Raw genomic sequence first — 15,670 nt, forward strand, 5'->3', positions numbered from 1 at the left:
TCAGTTTTATATACTATTATCCAAAACGGAGAATCCGAACATCTGCGTTCAAAGCAGAGTGCTGGCAGCGGAGAAACCTAAACGTTGCGTTTTGACGCAGGTGGACGGAGAAGAGAGGAAACACGACCCCTGAATTCCTGCTTGAGACGTCTTTCTTTATTTTTCCTTTTTTTTTCTTGTCTACACTTTCTCGGCAACCAAACGGAGGACTACTCTAAAACTGGTTGGTTTGATTTTAGTGTATCTTACAAGGAGACCTCTTTTAATCTTTATATGCGTTTTTAGTGTTAAAACAGAAAAGATTTCCTCCTTTTTTCCCTGACTTCCTCAGCCACTACACCGAACATAATGGTTGGATTTGAATCACAGTTTCCTCTTGCTGATTACTTTTTGTTCGAAATTTCGTTGACAGATGGCTTTTAGAGGGCGCGGACGAGGACGTGGTGGATATGGACGTGGAGGTGTAGGAGGCTTTGGCATCGCTAAGCAAGAGCCCTTTGTACTTTTTCCGGTGAGTAATTTCACTCATTTTTAAACAAACTGCTTATTTGTACTGAATTGCGGTTGAGAATGTATAAGCAAGCCACGCTGAGGTTTTTTTCTACCGGTGCAGAAGTTGTAGGCTTTATGTTCGATAAATGGCTTCTTAGGATTTGAGATGTGAAATTGAAAATGTCATTGAAATCTGAACTCAGAGTTAGTAATCCAAATGTGTAAGAAATTCGTTGTCATGAGTTCTACTTAACCTGAACGGTGCTGGAGATTAGAGAATGAAGAAAAGGAGAGGAACTTGCTCCAAGATGACTGAGAGAGGAAGTATTACCCTTTGTCTTTCCCTCATTCTACCCAAAACCTAATTGTGCATTAATAGCTCTGACCTCATCGATGAATAACGCATTCGGGTCCTTTAATCATACTGCTTGATCACTGTTGCCCATACTAACTTTAAAGATCTAGTTTAACATTCTTCTTCTTTTTTTTTTTTTCAAGTTTTAAATACAACTTAAAGTGCATTTGGTAGTGTTTTTACTTAAAATGTTTTTAGTGAAAGTATTTTCTCTAAAAGTGTTATCAGGAGAATCACCAATCAAATATTTCTCTAAAAAAATACTATAAGTGATTTTTTAGATTTTTTAAAGTGTTTCTTAAATTTTGCCAACACTTAATTTTTTTTTCAAAACCACTTTTTAGTCTCAAAACGCTTCTTAAAATCATTGTCAAATAGACTCTTAAAATGTTTTTAACAATGATTTTAGGAAGTATTTTTAACATTTCTAACATTTGGAAAATTTTATCTTTCAAGTATTAGAGAAGTTAGAAACACTTCCTAAAATCACTGTTAAACGTACTCTTAATCATCCTTCATATATGTGGTGGAATGTGATTAATAGGGTGTGTTTCAGAATAGGGCATGCACAACAATCCAAAGCAGCTATAATGAGGTTCGGAGAATGCCTATTTGTTGTTGTTCATGGATGCTGTTATGCATGTAATTTGTTGGATGGTTGGGCTCATATGCCTAGCTTGAAGAAGATTATTCTGTCGAACTTTTGTCTTTCTCTCCTTAGTTGTTGTATAATTGTATTATTAATTTGTTCTTTTAATAAGTAAAATATGTATTATGTACAAAAGGAGTGTACAAGTTACAGCCCTAGCAAGGAGAGAAAGGAAAGTAAAAAAGGAAAAGGAAAGGGAAATAGCAAAAAAAAAATCGTACACCCTTTTAACAAAAGGGATGATAAAGTTAAGAACAGTGGAGTTAAGCATATTTCTTTTCTGCATGGTTTAGCAATCAATCAATAGAGATAAGAGTCCATGGTCTTTAACAACAAACTCCAATTTAATACATTACTTTTCAATTATGTCATGTGATGCAAGATGGAGGTGCAGAGTATATCGTTTCATAATTTCTATGTGAAAGAATGCTCTGTGATGTTTCAGGATATTGAATTGCCTGATGTCAGCAGTGTGCCTGAGGAGAAGAACCTAGTCATTCGGAATGCAAGGTTGCAAAATTATTGGAAATCCTCTCCTTATTATCTTGAAGATATAGTCCCAAGGAGTAAGTATTTCATAGTTTAAACTATGGTTTCTGTTTCTATTTCTTTTGTAAGGCATTAAAAGAAAATAGATCAAATTCCTCACTTGAATTGGGGATAAGGCTTGTAATTGGTTGGAAATGGTTCACATCTTTTACCTAAATACTTGAGACAGCTGGTAATTTGCCTTCTATTTCTTTTCTTCTTTCCCCCCCTTTTTTTGACAGGACAAATGCTAGTATTTCATTGTCACTTTGTTGTTTTGTTTCCTCTAGAGGTACATGAACAATTAGTAATTGATTTGTGATCAGAAGTGAGAACGATTCTAAAGTTCTCTTGAAGTAATTGATTTCTCATGGCATTATACTATTTTTTTCTTTTTCTTTTTCTGAATAGTAAGTCTTTTCTTTTCTTTATTTCTATTGGAACTCAAACCCAGAATCTCCCAGATCCCACCCAAATCCCTTGCCACTTTAGCCAAGCCTCATGGATTCTAGCATTATACTTGTACCACAGTTTACTATTATTGTTGTTATTATTATTTCCAATTTATGTTCATATTATGCTCTCAACTAGAAATCCATCCTTGTATTTTTATTTCACTTATACATGCATGATTGCAACCAATTGCATTTTGTATCCATGAGTTCAAAAAACTTTTAATATTTTGCCACAGATATTTATTATGTTCAATTTTTTACTTAGATCTTACATATTTTGTTGTTTTCTTTTATGCCACTCTTTTTGAATGCACTCTGACTTACTGCTTTTATTGTTATAAGATCTTTGGTTTCCCAGTTCTGTTTGAATACAAGATGGTGACCCTATCTACTTTGAATTTTGATGTCAGAAAGCCAAAGCACAGACATTGAAAGATTCTCTGATAGGGTCAAGCTGAGGACAACATTAAAACGGGATCCTCTAGAGCAGATTCTAAGGCTCACTTCTGATAATTTTCCTTTAGAACTGCTCCAAGGTTTGCAAGCTGAACAACTTATAAGATTTTTTTTTTATTAGGAATTTATATACTGAGTTTAAAGCTGTTCTTTACACATTGAGCTTCCAGGTATGAAGGGGGCAACACATAATAAAAGAAAAGTGCGGTGGAATCCAGAGTCAGGTCTGATGAGAATAGAATATCTTGATTTCAATTGCTTTACTTACTTCTGTATTTTAGGTTTTTAACTTTGTGATTCTAAACATTTTCTTTTCTTCATTTAATTCTATGTCATCACCCCATGTATGTTTATTTTCTCCCACAGAGTGGAGAATTGCTGGTTTCTTTGAAACTAGGTTCATTTGATTTGTTTACGTTGGTTTTCTTGTGTTATCACCAGTGTGCATGATTGATAAATGGTATAGATGGTATCTTAGTCACATTTCACATGTTATTATCTAAGTTATGCATGTAGGCTAGTAACTAGAATTAAACTCCTTTGTTCAATATTAGAATTTAAATTGTAAATTTACTCCTTTGAGACCGGGGCTTTTATGATACAGTTTTTCAGTTATTCCCTTCTCTTAGACTAATCTCTTTCATATTGGCATCATGGTAAACTCTCCTCAGCTTTCCCTTCTTCTAATACATCCAAACTTTAATATGTAGGGGATATTCATTATACAATCAACCTAAGTTTATTTATGCTTTGCAACTAAATATGCTTACCGGTCACATGGATGCATCTATATGTGCCAAGCATATATGTATATATTGTTTGTAACAAAACTCAATGCAAAAGCTGAGAATCTAATCATGTCACGGTTCTATCACTTGTGCTCTACTCGTACTCATCAGATACAATTCTATGGGTTCATTGACTTTGGGGGGATTTTCTTAAACATTGTACACGTTTTGGTTTTGATCAGTGAATAGGAAAACAATGCTTCATTCCAATGAATGCTTGGCATAAATGTGAGTAGATACACCTCCTAGTTAGATTGACCTTGTTACTTGCAGTAATTTCAATGATTTTTTTTCTGATTTTGATTAGTTATAGTAATTTAATGAGATAAAGCAATAGTTCTGCATCATCTTATTTTCAAGGGAAATAAATGACCCAGTTCTGTGTACCCTCACTTTCTTTAACTTGAACTTGCGAGGGCATCAATTCTTCTAAATTATTGAATGATTTTGAGACTCCTCTCGTAACAATGAAATTATATGACATCTTTACTTCTGATAGAATCAACTGGTTAATTTCAATGATATTAGATCAAACTGATTAATTTGTTTGTGCAACAGACATGCAGAAGTTAGAGCTCTTTGAAAAGCTTGAAAAGAAGCTTGAGGTAAATAATTCTTTGTTTGGTGGTTGGCTGTGAACTCTATATTTCAAATTACAAATTTACTGTTATTGGTACTTGGTTGATTATCATTTTTCTAGGTTTGGTTCTCTTTGGCTCAGTCATTTCCTTGTGATTTCTATATTGGTGATTGATCTTCAAATGTCTAGGGCCAAGATGAGAAAGGTGGAAAGGAAAAGAAAGAAGGTGAAAATGAGGATGAAGATGACGAAGGAGGAGAAGAAGCTGCAGAAGAGGAATTCAGTGATGATGGTGATTATAATCAGGTTCTCATGAAAACTTTATCTCTGATGTTTTCACACTTCACAAAGTGTTACATATTAATGCTTGCATTTGTTGTTTTCATGGTTCAATGGAACATCTGTCTGGTGCTAGAATATGTCCAAACGCATGTTTGGATCTGAACTTCCAAAAAAATCCTTCTAACTTGGGTTGTTATTTTTGTCGCTATTCATTTCTTTTTATTTTAATGGAATTTTCCATAGAAAAGATCACCTAAGAAACAATGCAAATAATCATTATTGTTGCTCTCTTTCCATTTCTATACGGCAAAGGTCACCCTCGAATTTGAAGAATGGAAATTAATGTTACTATGTCCAGAGTTTCTTACAATACAAAAAAAGAACCATTCCCCAGTTCCCTACACAGAAACATGGAAGATATAATATATCTGGAAAACAAATAATTGTATCTTATTCCCTTGGAAAAATCTTGCAGAACATTGATTTTGATGATGATGAAGATGATTTCAACATGGAAGACGACAACGATGGTATATGCACTTTCTCTTTACTGGCACTTGTTATTTGCATCTGGGATTCTCAAACTGAAGGTAGATGCTAATACTTGGGCAAACATTGCAGATGAAGCTACATATTAGTTGCCGAATACCAGTATGTTTACTTGGTTTTGCTCTGAAATCTGTGGGCAGTTTTGCACAAAGGAAGGCATTTCTTCTCCTTTTGATTGAGTTGATTAGGTTTCTGGCTTTTACTTGTGTCCTTGGGCTGGCTTCTTTATGGCTTTGAATTAACAGAAAGATATGACACATGTATATTTAGTCTTTTGCATTTGGCTGTCTTGTTTGCATTTTGTATCTCTTAAAAAACAGGACCAATCACAATACATCTAATGTGTAATTTGATTGTTTTTTTTTATAACCTCAGGGCCATTGGAGGTTTACCCGATCATTAATTTTAGGGTCCCGTGGGATTAGTCGAGGTGTGTGTAAACTGGCCCGGACATCCACGGTTATAAAAAATATACAAATAAAAAAATAAAAAAATAAAAAAATAAAAAAATAAAAAGAAAAAAAACTAAGGGGTGCAGGGTACTCTTGATCACTGGGAGGTAGGGAGGGTGGGCGCTTCCCAGCTTGTCTAAATTTTAGTATACACTTTCAAAGGTCAAGATTGTAAATTTGGTAGGTATTGATTTGGCAGCCTTAGAATTTCCTAAACTTATTACAAATATAATAATAAACAAACCATTTTCAAATTCGTCTAGTTTGCATACTATTCAACGCATTTGAAATGAGACCCAGCCATATTTTAATTTTTAATTAATAAATAATATGAGTCATTCAATCAGATGGCTCAGCATCGCCAATCACATTTCTGGAGGCAAAGATGTACTATGATACCCATGCAGATCGCACCACGTGTCATGGACCCTGTTGGAGCGACCACACGCAAGTTCCTCCCTCTCCTTACGTGAGCGGCACTCATTCAATCAATTAAAATGGACAGCTGAGAGAAGATCAAGAAACGGAGAATCCCACCAGCTCCTCTTGTGCCCCACAGCCTCTGCACACGATTTATATCCGCTTTCAAGACACGAAAAACAGAAAAAACCAGAAGAAGAATTAACACCGGCAGACCAAAATGTCGTGGCAAACCTACGTTGATGATCACCTGATGTGCGACATCGACGGCAACCACCTTACATCCGCGGCCATCATCGGTCACGATGGCAGCGTCTGGGCTCAGAGCGAAACTTTCCCTCAGGTTTGATTTAATATTGATCAGATCTGATTTCATTGTGATGCGATTTGTTGCAGCGTGTGAGATTGATTTGATATCGTGGATTTTCAATGATAAGGAAAAAGAAAATCTAACGACTTATAAGATTGGATTAAGAGCGGGATGGTGCTCGATCCATTGTCTTGGAATTTTTTTGGATTCGGATTTGGCGGTGTTGAATTTTTTTTTTTTCTTGTTTTGATTGAATTGACATGTTTTGTTTGGTTGCGCGGAAAATTTTGTGCAAATGTGGAAAATGTGGTGGAAATGTGTCATAACATAACAGACATAAAAATGACTTCTTATTTTTTTCAACTTCAAGATGAAAAACACAAGAATGGAGCCGACGCGGTAAGAGAGCTTTGGATTTATGGGATGAAGATCGTAGCCAATTTGGTTTGAAATGGAAAGGATGAATGATGATAAAAGTGTTTTCTATGGATATTATGTTCCAAGGCTTTTTTTCGTTGAGTGAATATTATATATTCTTGATTTATGTATTCTGTAAAATTGAAGCTAGAAGTGATGATCCATCTCACTGGATAAAAATTATAGTATGAAGCTTTATAAGTGTGGGATGTTGATATGACCATAGACTATAGTTGAGCTGAATGGTACGTGCCATATAATTTTGATACAAAGCTTTATTGCTGCTCTTTCCAGTTGTTTGTGGCAATGAGTTTTGAGATTTGTCTGCTTTTTGAAAATTTTATATGTTAACCATGAAATGGCTTTGTCTGTTTGTTTTCAGTTTAAGCCTGAGGAGATTACTGGTATTATGAATGATTTCAATGAGCCTGGATTTCTTGCTCCTACTGGGTTATACCTTGGTGGCACAAAGTACATGGTTATCCAAGGAGAGCCTGGAGCAGTGATCCGTGGAAAGAAGGTATTTCATCTATTTCCCTTCCTTGATGATTGACAAATTCGTTTTTGTTCTTGTCTAATTTTTGGACAAATCTTTTTTTGATGGGGGTGAGATTATTCTTTTGACTAATCCAGATTTAGCACTTGTTACTATGCTCTTATCCCTGTAAGATTCTATAACCTTGCAATTAACTTACTGTTTTTTCCATGTAACTATCTCTCTGATTCTCCAGCATGGGCCCACGTTCCTTCTTAAATTTTTATGAACAATATAGGTGTCAAATACTTGTTCAGTGCATATTTGACTGCCTGTAATAAGTCATAGAGCACCCTTCTGAGATGTTGTAATGCCTAGGTGATTCACACAATGCATTTCATCCTCCTTTGGTAGTATGCTTGGTAGCCTCTGCTGTACAAATGGTTTTCTCTATTTTTGGTTTCTATTTATCAATTGAAATTTGTCCAGCTTCTTTTGCATTTTACATTGATTCCAACAATGTTGGGCATTATCCATTCTGTTTCAAGCCCTGATGGTGTTCCCTCACATCTATTTTCATGCATCATGTACATATGAAACAATACAAATGAATTATGAAATTTGCTTTTGAACCTTCTTTTCCTTCAGTGGTCAATGACTTTTTATTACATATACAGGTCTCCATTGTGGACCCTCATCATAATTATTGAGTTTCTGAGTTTCTTTAATTCTTTTGACTCTTAGAACTATTATTCAAGGTGTCCATCCCTTGGACACGCTTGTTGGTACTGTTGGAATCGGTTTTCTTCTCAATTAGCGCATATCATGGACCATAATATCCGGCACTCTCACAAGGGAATAATAATACATTTTGTATATCTCACATCCGGCCCACATTTAACAGTTCTGGGTCACTTTGCCCTGCCATTTCATCTTGACACATGAAATCTGATCACTTTTTCTTTTGCTTTTGCTTTTCCTAAATCTTATCAGCAGTGTCCCACCCTTTAGGTGGTCCTTCATGTATTATGAGATCCATCATAACAGTCTATGAACACAAGCAAACATTTAAACAAGCATGATTGTTTTTCATTTATATTGATGATGAAATTAGAGGAATCCATCCAAAGTGGCAGGGCGCCCCCTACATAAGGTAGTCAGAATCAAATCTTAAGCTACATCTGGACTATATTGATCATCCAATTTGATGACGGTTGGACTGGACTTTGTGAAACCATCTTCCCAGGAATGGCAAGTGGAAAATTGACTATTGAAATTTTTTCAAAATGACTCTCTCTGTGTCTTGGCCATTCGGTGGAACTTTTCAATATTGTTTTTGCATGAAAGTAGAATTAAATGGTGGATGCAATCTAAAATTGATGAGCATCTCCCAGTTTCCCACTTGTTTATTATTGTTTTGTTATTCACTTTTGCAGGGCTCTGGAGGTGTCACTATAAAGAAAACTGGCCAAGCTCTGATTTTTGGCATCTATGAAGAACCCTTGACTCCAGGACAGTGTAACATGATTGTCGAGAGGATGGGAGATTACCTTGTTGATCAGGGCCTCTAGATCTCTTCTTGAATGCATGATTTCCTTGTTTTTATTTTTGGTTTTGGGTTTGCATCTTCTTCCTTCTATGGCCATGCACTGGTGCTGGAGTTGTTGCAGGAAAAATAACCGAGTGAGACAGAGAGTTGTTTTTTGGTGTCCTAGAGTCAGTTTCTTATCATCTATTCCGCCCATGTTGTCATAAATTGTGTATTCATCCTCCCACTGCTTTGCTCCAACTGAGTTTGCAGTTTGAAGTTTTGAATGGTTTGGGATTTCCTCCTCTTTATGATAAATTATATTGTTGATTTCTTTAATCAATAATATTCCCTGTTTATGTGATAGCATCTTAGTGTTCTATCACTGAGGTGGAGGATATTCTTCCTCAGGAAAAAGCCTCATAACTGAAGAAGCTCGAATGTTTGGGGTGCCTACAAATTCCTCTAAGATTCACGGCAGATTTTGGTGATCTCCATTGTCTATTGGATTGTATTGGTGAACTGTTTCTGTTTTGTAATTAAAATGTGAGAAAACTATAGGGTTTGATGCATATGCCTCGGTCTCAACCAAAAGAGCTGCAGGAAAAATATCCCCAGTAGTTCCATTTTGAGAGATCACCTCTCTAAAGTTTACCCTTCGCTTTGTGTATTGCCTTTCAAAGATGGTCCAAAATCTCCTTTAGTTAAACTCCATGATCCTAAATTGACATTTAAATTTGAAAATTTGCCAATCGTTTCTTTTCTTTTACAATCTTTTTTGGCGATGGGAAGCGAAATTTAGTGTCCTTTTTGGAGATATATATATATATATTTCCTGTTTTTTGGCTTTTAATTGGATTGAAAATGTTGGGATATTAAAAAATTTTCACTATTTTAAATTTTAGAATTTTTAAGGGTGCAAAATAAGATTATATTTTTCATATAAAAGTTTCTATATTAAGTTTTATTTAAAAAAAATTGTATCCAAGCAAGTCTTAATAATAATTTATTTAGGGTTATGAATTTGATATTGCAAAAAAAAATTAAATAATATAAATAAAAATTTATTTTCGACCTTCCTTTGGGAAAAGGAGTGGTTCATCTTTAAAGTTTTTTGTTTTGGTTTTTTTAATTGCATACAAGGGTAGAGGGATTATAAATAGAAATAATCAGGGGTGTAACACATTGGTCTAACCCAACCTTAACGCCCAACCCATCCTGAGCCCAATCCCGGGTTTGGGTAAATATTCTCATTATTCCTATTGAGTTTGTGCTAAATTTTTTTAATCCGAACTTGGGTTATGTTCAAACCAATTTGGAATAGTTAATGTTTTATAATGTTTATAATATTTATTATTATGTATAATAATATTTAGTTTTTTATATTTTTAAGAAAAATATCAAGTTATAATTATATTATATGCTTTTTCATTTTCTAAAGAAATATATATATAAGTTTATTTTTATTTTTATTTTTGTTATTTTAAAATTTTATCTTATATATTATTTAAATTTTGGAATAAATATATATAAAAATGTTTTTTAAAAGACATTATAAATAGATTTTTGAATAATGCAATGTAATCAATCCGACTATTATTCGAATATAGTATAATCAACTCGAATTTAACTTAATCAATTCAAACTTAAAAAAATGAGATTGAATTGGACTTGGATTTGGTACATTTTAAGATTAATTTGAATTAAATTTAGGTTGATTGTTTGTTAATTCCTAACAAATAAATGATGTAAAAAGACCAGAGAAATAATAAATAAATAATGTAAAAGAGTATAAAAGGAAGGGTAGTGAAGAAAAAAAATGATAAAAAATTGCTAGTTGAGCCAGGTCATTGCGCTAACGACGCAAATAAGGGGTTGTGTGAAGGGCATTTTGGTCAATTTCATTTGATGTTTGGAACTTGAAACCCTAGCAAAACCCTAATCCCGTGTCCAGCGGTCTCATATGTGTGTGTCTATATAAACACATACGCACAGAGAGTGCCACAACAAACCTACTACTCTCCTAAAGTGTTTTTGTTTCTCTCTCTCTGATCTGGTATTACAATTCTTCTGCCAGTGAGGGTTTTTGTAGAACGTTAGGAAATGTTAGAAGCAGGGATTGTGTGTATCGGCGTTGTGCTACAATTGATGCGCGATCTAGCCGAAAGAGTTCCCTGCAATAATGACTGAGGGGAAGGTGGGCAGTTGGGTTTCATCTCTACCATTGAAATTCTCAACAATCATCTTCCCCACATCTCTTCCATTTTCCCCCTTTCTTTATTTCATTTTCTGTTGTCATTGCTTGATTTTCTTTACTCCATTCCCAAACCTACCTTCAGAGAAGGACTTCGATTTGATCTATTAATCCCAAACAACAATCATTATAAATTTTTTTAATAAGATTTTTTTTAAATCATTTGTATGGTAATTAAATATAAAAATATGAATATTAAAAAAAATTATATATATATATATATATATATATATATATATATATATATATTATTATTTATTTTATGTTGTTGAAAACACTTGAATTAAATAAATTATAATTTTAATATTAAATATATCATTATTAATCTTATTTTAAAATATTTATTATTATTATATTTTTAATTTTTTTTATATTTATACTTTAATTTTATTTAATTTTAAATATTTTTATTTTAAAATATAAAAAATAATTAAATTTTTATATTTTATAAATTAAAATTAATTTAACAAGATAAATTATTAATATAATTTTTAATGTTTTTAATTATTTAAATAAATTAATGTCCATAACAAAAATTATCATCGTAAATTTGTACTAAAATTTTAAAAATTAAAATCTCAAATAAAATATTTTATTTTATATAAATCATAAAAATAATTTAATTTTTATTTAAAATAAAATAAAGCATATTTTGAATTTTTAAAATAAATGAATATAAATATATTCATTTGTATTCCTTTTGAATGAACAATGGATAGCAGAAGAACTGCTTTGAGAAAGTCACACAAAGTGATGAAGAGTCAGCCGCAAAATCTTCAAGTATGGACTTCATATCATATGTTTGTTTCCCATTGTGAAATCTTGTTTTCAATATTGTTCCCAATTTCCAAATTATATCAATAGATTGAAAATGAAAATCTCTTGAAACATTAATTGGATTTGGGAGGGCTGTTTGGGTTATAACCAAGGACTTGAGATCATCATGAGCCTTAGCTTTAATGGTCTCTTGGATGATAATGTACCAAAATGTATATTAGTAATTAACATATATATGAATTTTGATACATATCATTCAGACAAGTCACTGAGTTTGAAAGCAATATCGATCCCATTGCTACTCTGGAAACCCACCTACACAAGCTGAGCAGTAGCCATTAATATGGATCACAACGAGATTGCAACAGGCCATGCCGACACTTCTGAGGATAACAATTGCATGGAGGAGGCTTCAACAATGAAAGCAAACTGTAGGACCCCTGATATTACAGGCTCTTGGCTACAATTACCAATTCCAAAAGTTACCAAAAATGTCTTCCAAGTCGCCTCACCTTTTGTTTTTCTTCTATTTCTTCTTATCTTTTTGGTGTCCTGTTAAAACAACTGTTATTAGTCAGATCCCCTACGGCAACTCATCATCTCCTCTTTTCAGTTCTTCACTTGTTTTTCAACTCATCTTTTTTTCTGTTATCCCCTCAAGCAATGGATTGTGTGAGCCCAATCTTGGACGTAGCCACCCGCTTGTGGATTGCACCGCCAAGCGTGTAGTTTGTATTCCTGAGCTTGAAAAAAATCTCAACTCTCTGAAGAGCTTAACGGAGGAACTGAGCAACTTAAGTAAGGATGTGATGGTAAGTGTTGAGCGTGAGGAGGAACTACAACAGAGTAGGCGTACGCATGAAGTGGATGGTTGGCTCCGCGCTGTGCAGGTCATGGAAGCTGAAGTGGAAGAAATATTGGAAAATGGGCGTCAAGAAATCCAACAGAAATGTCTCGGAACCTGTCCTAAGAATTGCAGGTCAAGCTACAGGCTGGGGAAGATTGTGAGTAGAAAGATCGATGCTGTGACTGAATTAAAGGGCAAAGGGCATTTTGATTTTGTGGCTCATAGATTGCCTTGTGCTCCTGTGGATGAGAGACCGATGGGGAAGACTGTGGGCTTAGACTTGATGTTCGAGAAGGTGCGGAGATGCCTGGAAGATGAGCAAGTAAGAAGTATTGGGTTGTATGGAATTGGGGGTGCTGGAAAAACGACTCTCTTGCGGAAAATCAATAATGAGTATTTTGGTAAAAGAAACGATTTTGATGTGGTGATATGGATAGTGGTGTCGAAACCAATCAACATAGGAAATATTCAAGACGTGATCCTGAATAAATTACCGACCCCAGAGCACAAATGGAAGAATCGTAGCAAGGAAGAGAAGGCTGCAGAAATATGCAAGTTGTTGAAAGCCAAAAACTTTGTGATATTGCTTGATGATATGTGGAGCGACTCGATCTCTTCGAGGTGGGGATCCCTCATTTGGGTGACCAAACTAAGTCCAAAGTAATACTCACTACGCGATCTGAACGAGTATGCGATGAAATGGAAGTTCATAAGAGGATGAGGGTAAAGTGTTTGACCCCGGATGAAGCATTTTCTCTGTTCCGTGACAAGGTTGGTGAGAATATCTTGAATTCACATCCGGAAATAAAAAGGCTTGCAAAGATTGTTGTTGAAGAATGTAAAGGACTGCCACTTGCCCTCATCGTCATTGGGCGATCAATGGCTAGCAGGAAAACTCCTCGAGAATGGGAGCAAGCAATTCAAGTGCTGAAGAGTTACCCAGCAGAGTTTTCAGGTATGGGAGATCAAGTATTTCCAATTTTGAAATTCAGTTACGATCACTTGGACAATGATACCATCAAATCATGTTTCCTATATTGTTCTATATTCCCTGAAGACCATGAAATTCTGAATGAAGGCCTCATAGATCTTTGGATTGGGGAGGGGTTTCTGAACAAATTTGATGATATACACAAAGCACACAATCAAGGAGATGAGATTATTAGAAGCTTAAAACTTGCATGTCTCTTGGAAGGCGATGTATCTGAAGATACTTGTAAGATGCATGATGTGATCCGTGACATGGCTCTATGGTTATCATGTGATTATGGGAAAAAGAGGCACAAAATTTTTGTACTAGATCATGTTCAGTTGACTGAAGCATATGAAATTGTGAAATGGAAAGAAGCTCAACGGATTTCACTATGGGATTCTAATGTCAATAAAGGACTCTCTCTATCACCCTGTTTCCCCAATCTCCAAACTTTGATTTTGATAAATAGTAACATGAAGTCACTTCCAATTGGATTCTTCCAATCCATGCCTGCCATAAGAGTTTTGGATTTGTCACGTAATGAAGAATTAGTGGAGTTACCTTTGGAGATTTGCAAATTAGAGAGTTTGGAATATCTGAATCTAACATGGACCAGTATAAAAAGGATGCCTATAGAACTAAAGAATTTGACAAAATTGAGGTGTTTGATATTGGACCGTGTGAAGTGGCTTGAAGTAATTCCATCAAATGTGATATCTTGCCTTCCAAATTTGCAGATGTTTAGAATGGTGCACCGCGTTTCCCTGGATATTGTGGAATATGATGAAGTTGGAGTGTTACAGGAGTTGGAGTGCTTGCAATACCTGAGTTGGATAAGTATCAGCTTACTTACAACCCCAGTTGTTAAAAAATATCTCACCTCCTTGATGCTGCAGAAGCGCATACGAGATCTAAACATGAGGACGTGCCCAGGTTTGAAGGTGGTGGAGCTGCCACTTTCGACTTTGCAAACACTCACTATGCTTGGATTTGATCATTGTAATGATTTGGAACGTGTTAAAATAAATATGGACTGTCTCGAGGTCATATCTCAAACTCTAACTTCCACAACCTTGTTCGTGTGAATATTTCTGGGTGTCGATTCTTGGACCTGACCTGGCTTATTTATGCTCCAAGCCTTGAGTTCCTGTTGGTTCGCACTAGTCGTGACATGGAAGAAATTATAGGGAATGATGAGTGTGAAGACTCAAAAATTGACCAACAAAATCTCAGCATATTCTCAAGACTTGTGGTGTTATGGTTGCATGATCTCCCAAATCTAAAGAGTATCTACAGGCGGGCCTTGCCATTTCATTCCCTAAAAAAGATCCATGTGTATCATTGTCCAAATCTAAGGAAATTGCCATTGAATTCCAATAGTGCCAACAACACTCTGAAAATAATTGAGGGGGAATCAAGCTGGTGGGAGAACTTGAAGTGGGAGGATGACAACCTCAAGCGCACTTTCACTTCGTATTTCAAAACATGGTGATTGAAAGGAGGAGATGGTTGTAGAGTTCTATGTTATGGAGGTTTGTAGGAATTGTTGGGTTTCCTTCATTTCCTTTAATTTCTTCTCTGTTTTCTGACAAACCCATTGGTCTTCCTCTCCTAGGTACATTTTTCGTTTTTGCTTCCATTTGTTTTATGTTATAAGAGATGTTTTAATGCAACGAAGAATTGTCAAAGAGGTGAGATTCTCATGATAGGCAAATGAATGATTGTTTTTGTAGGACAAGTTTTTGAAGAACGTTTGGTGGTGAGTGATTGGGTGCTCGGAATGCATAGCAAGAGTAGCATAAATAATTGTTGAAAAGAAAGAACCATTGTATGTATGTGTTATATCATTTCATATGGTGATCCGTTTTATATATTTCTAATGCCTCAATGTGCTTTATCTGTAAAATTTGACCATTCTTTGCTTGAGTTTCTGCATTGAAATATTTCAAATGTTGTCTTAGGGATCAAATGTACAATACCAAATATATACAATAACTTATTCAAAAAATCAACTTTTTTTTCTTTTTAATAGAACTACAAGTTTATTTGGGTCATTAAATCTAAAGGCTGGATGGAGTTGTTA

At 34.7% G+C, this 15,670-nt stretch overlaps 3 protein-coding genes and 1 non-coding gene across 4 annotated transcripts; all 4 read left to right on the top strand.

The window, feature by feature from the left end:
- The first annotated feature begins 43 nt into the window (after nucleotides 1-43).
- Nucleotides 44-5,500, top strand: LOC117922384 (DNA-directed RNA polymerase III subunit RPC7-like). Its single transcript, XM_034840524.1, has 9 exons — nucleotides 44-223; nucleotides 413-511; nucleotides 1,942-2,062; nucleotides 2,890-3,015; nucleotides 3,106-3,159; nucleotides 4,282-4,328; nucleotides 4,493-4,609; nucleotides 5,061-5,115; nucleotides 5,207-5,500. Exons 2-9 carry the CDS (start codon nucleotides 413-415, stop codon nucleotides 5,221-5,223), a joined length of 636 nt encoding a protein of 211 aa, XP_034696415.1. The 5' UTR covers nucleotides 44-223; the 3' UTR covers nucleotides 5,224-5,500.
- Nucleotides 5,501-6,092: 592 nt separating this feature from the next.
- On the top strand, nucleotides 6,093-9,308 carry LOC117922699 (profilin-1). Its single transcript, XM_034840880.1, has 3 exons — nucleotides 6,093-6,349; nucleotides 7,116-7,253; nucleotides 8,645-9,308. Exons 1-3 carry the CDS (start codon nucleotides 6,227-6,229, stop codon nucleotides 8,777-8,779), a joined length of 396 nt encoding a protein of 131 aa, XP_034696771.1. The 5' UTR covers nucleotides 6,093-6,226; the 3' UTR covers nucleotides 8,780-9,308.
- Nucleotides 9,309-10,845: 1,537 nt separating this feature from the next.
- LOC117922799 lies at nucleotides 10,846-10,993 on the top strand. Its single transcript, XR_004652558.1, has one exon. It is a non-coding gene; the product is annotated as a small nucleolar RNA snoR135 (small nucleolar RNA).
- Nucleotides 10,994-13,219: 2,226 nt separating this feature from the next.
- LOC117921613 (disease resistance protein SUMM2-like) lies at nucleotides 13,220-15,402 on the top strand. The gene is made up of 2 exons (XM_034839558.1): nucleotides 13,220-15,202; nucleotides 15,321-15,402. Exon 1 carries the CDS (start codon nucleotides 13,314-13,316, stop codon nucleotides 14,670-14,672), a length of 1,359 nt encoding a protein of 452 aa, XP_034695449.1. The 5' UTR covers nucleotides 13,220-13,313; the 3' UTR covers nucleotides 14,673-15,202; nucleotides 15,321-15,402.
- Nucleotides 15,403-15,670: the final 268 nt, after the last annotated feature.

This window comes from Vitis riparia, chromosome 9 (assembly GCF_004353265.1).
Source record: "Vitis riparia cultivar Riparia Gloire de Montpellier isolate 1030 chromosome 9, EGFV_Vit.rip_1.0, whole genome shotgun sequence".
NCBI lineage: Eukaryota > Viridiplantae > Streptophyta > Magnoliopsida > Vitales > Vitaceae > Vitis > Vitis riparia.

Coding starts and splice junctions, on each gene's coding strand:
- LOC117921613 (XM_034839558.1), top strand. CDS start 13,314: ATGGAAGTTCATAAGAGGATGAGGGTAAAGTGTTTGACCCCGGATGAA.
- LOC117922384 (XM_034840524.1), top strand. CDS start 413: ATGGCTTTTAGAGGGCGCGGACGAGGACGTGGTGGATATGGACGTGGA. Junction 2,063..2,889: donor TGAAGATATAGTCCCAAGGA/GTAAGTATTTCA, acceptor TTTTGATGTCAG/AAAGCCAAAGCACAGACATT. Junction 4,610..5,060: donor ATGATGGTGATTATAATCAG/GTTCTCATGAAA, acceptor AAAATCTTGCAG/AACATTGATTTTGATGATGA.
- LOC117922699 (XM_034840880.1), top strand. CDS start 6,227: ATGTCGTGGCAAACCTACGTTGATGATCACCTGATGTGCGACATCGAC. Junction 6,350..7,115: donor AGAGCGAAACTTTCCCTCAG/GTTTGATTTAAT, acceptor GTTTGTTTTCAG/TTTAAGCCTGAGGAGATTAC. Junction 7,254..8,644: donor CAGTGATCCGTGGAAAGAAG/GTATTTCATCTA, acceptor TCACTTTTGCAG/GGCTCTGGAGGTGTCACTAT.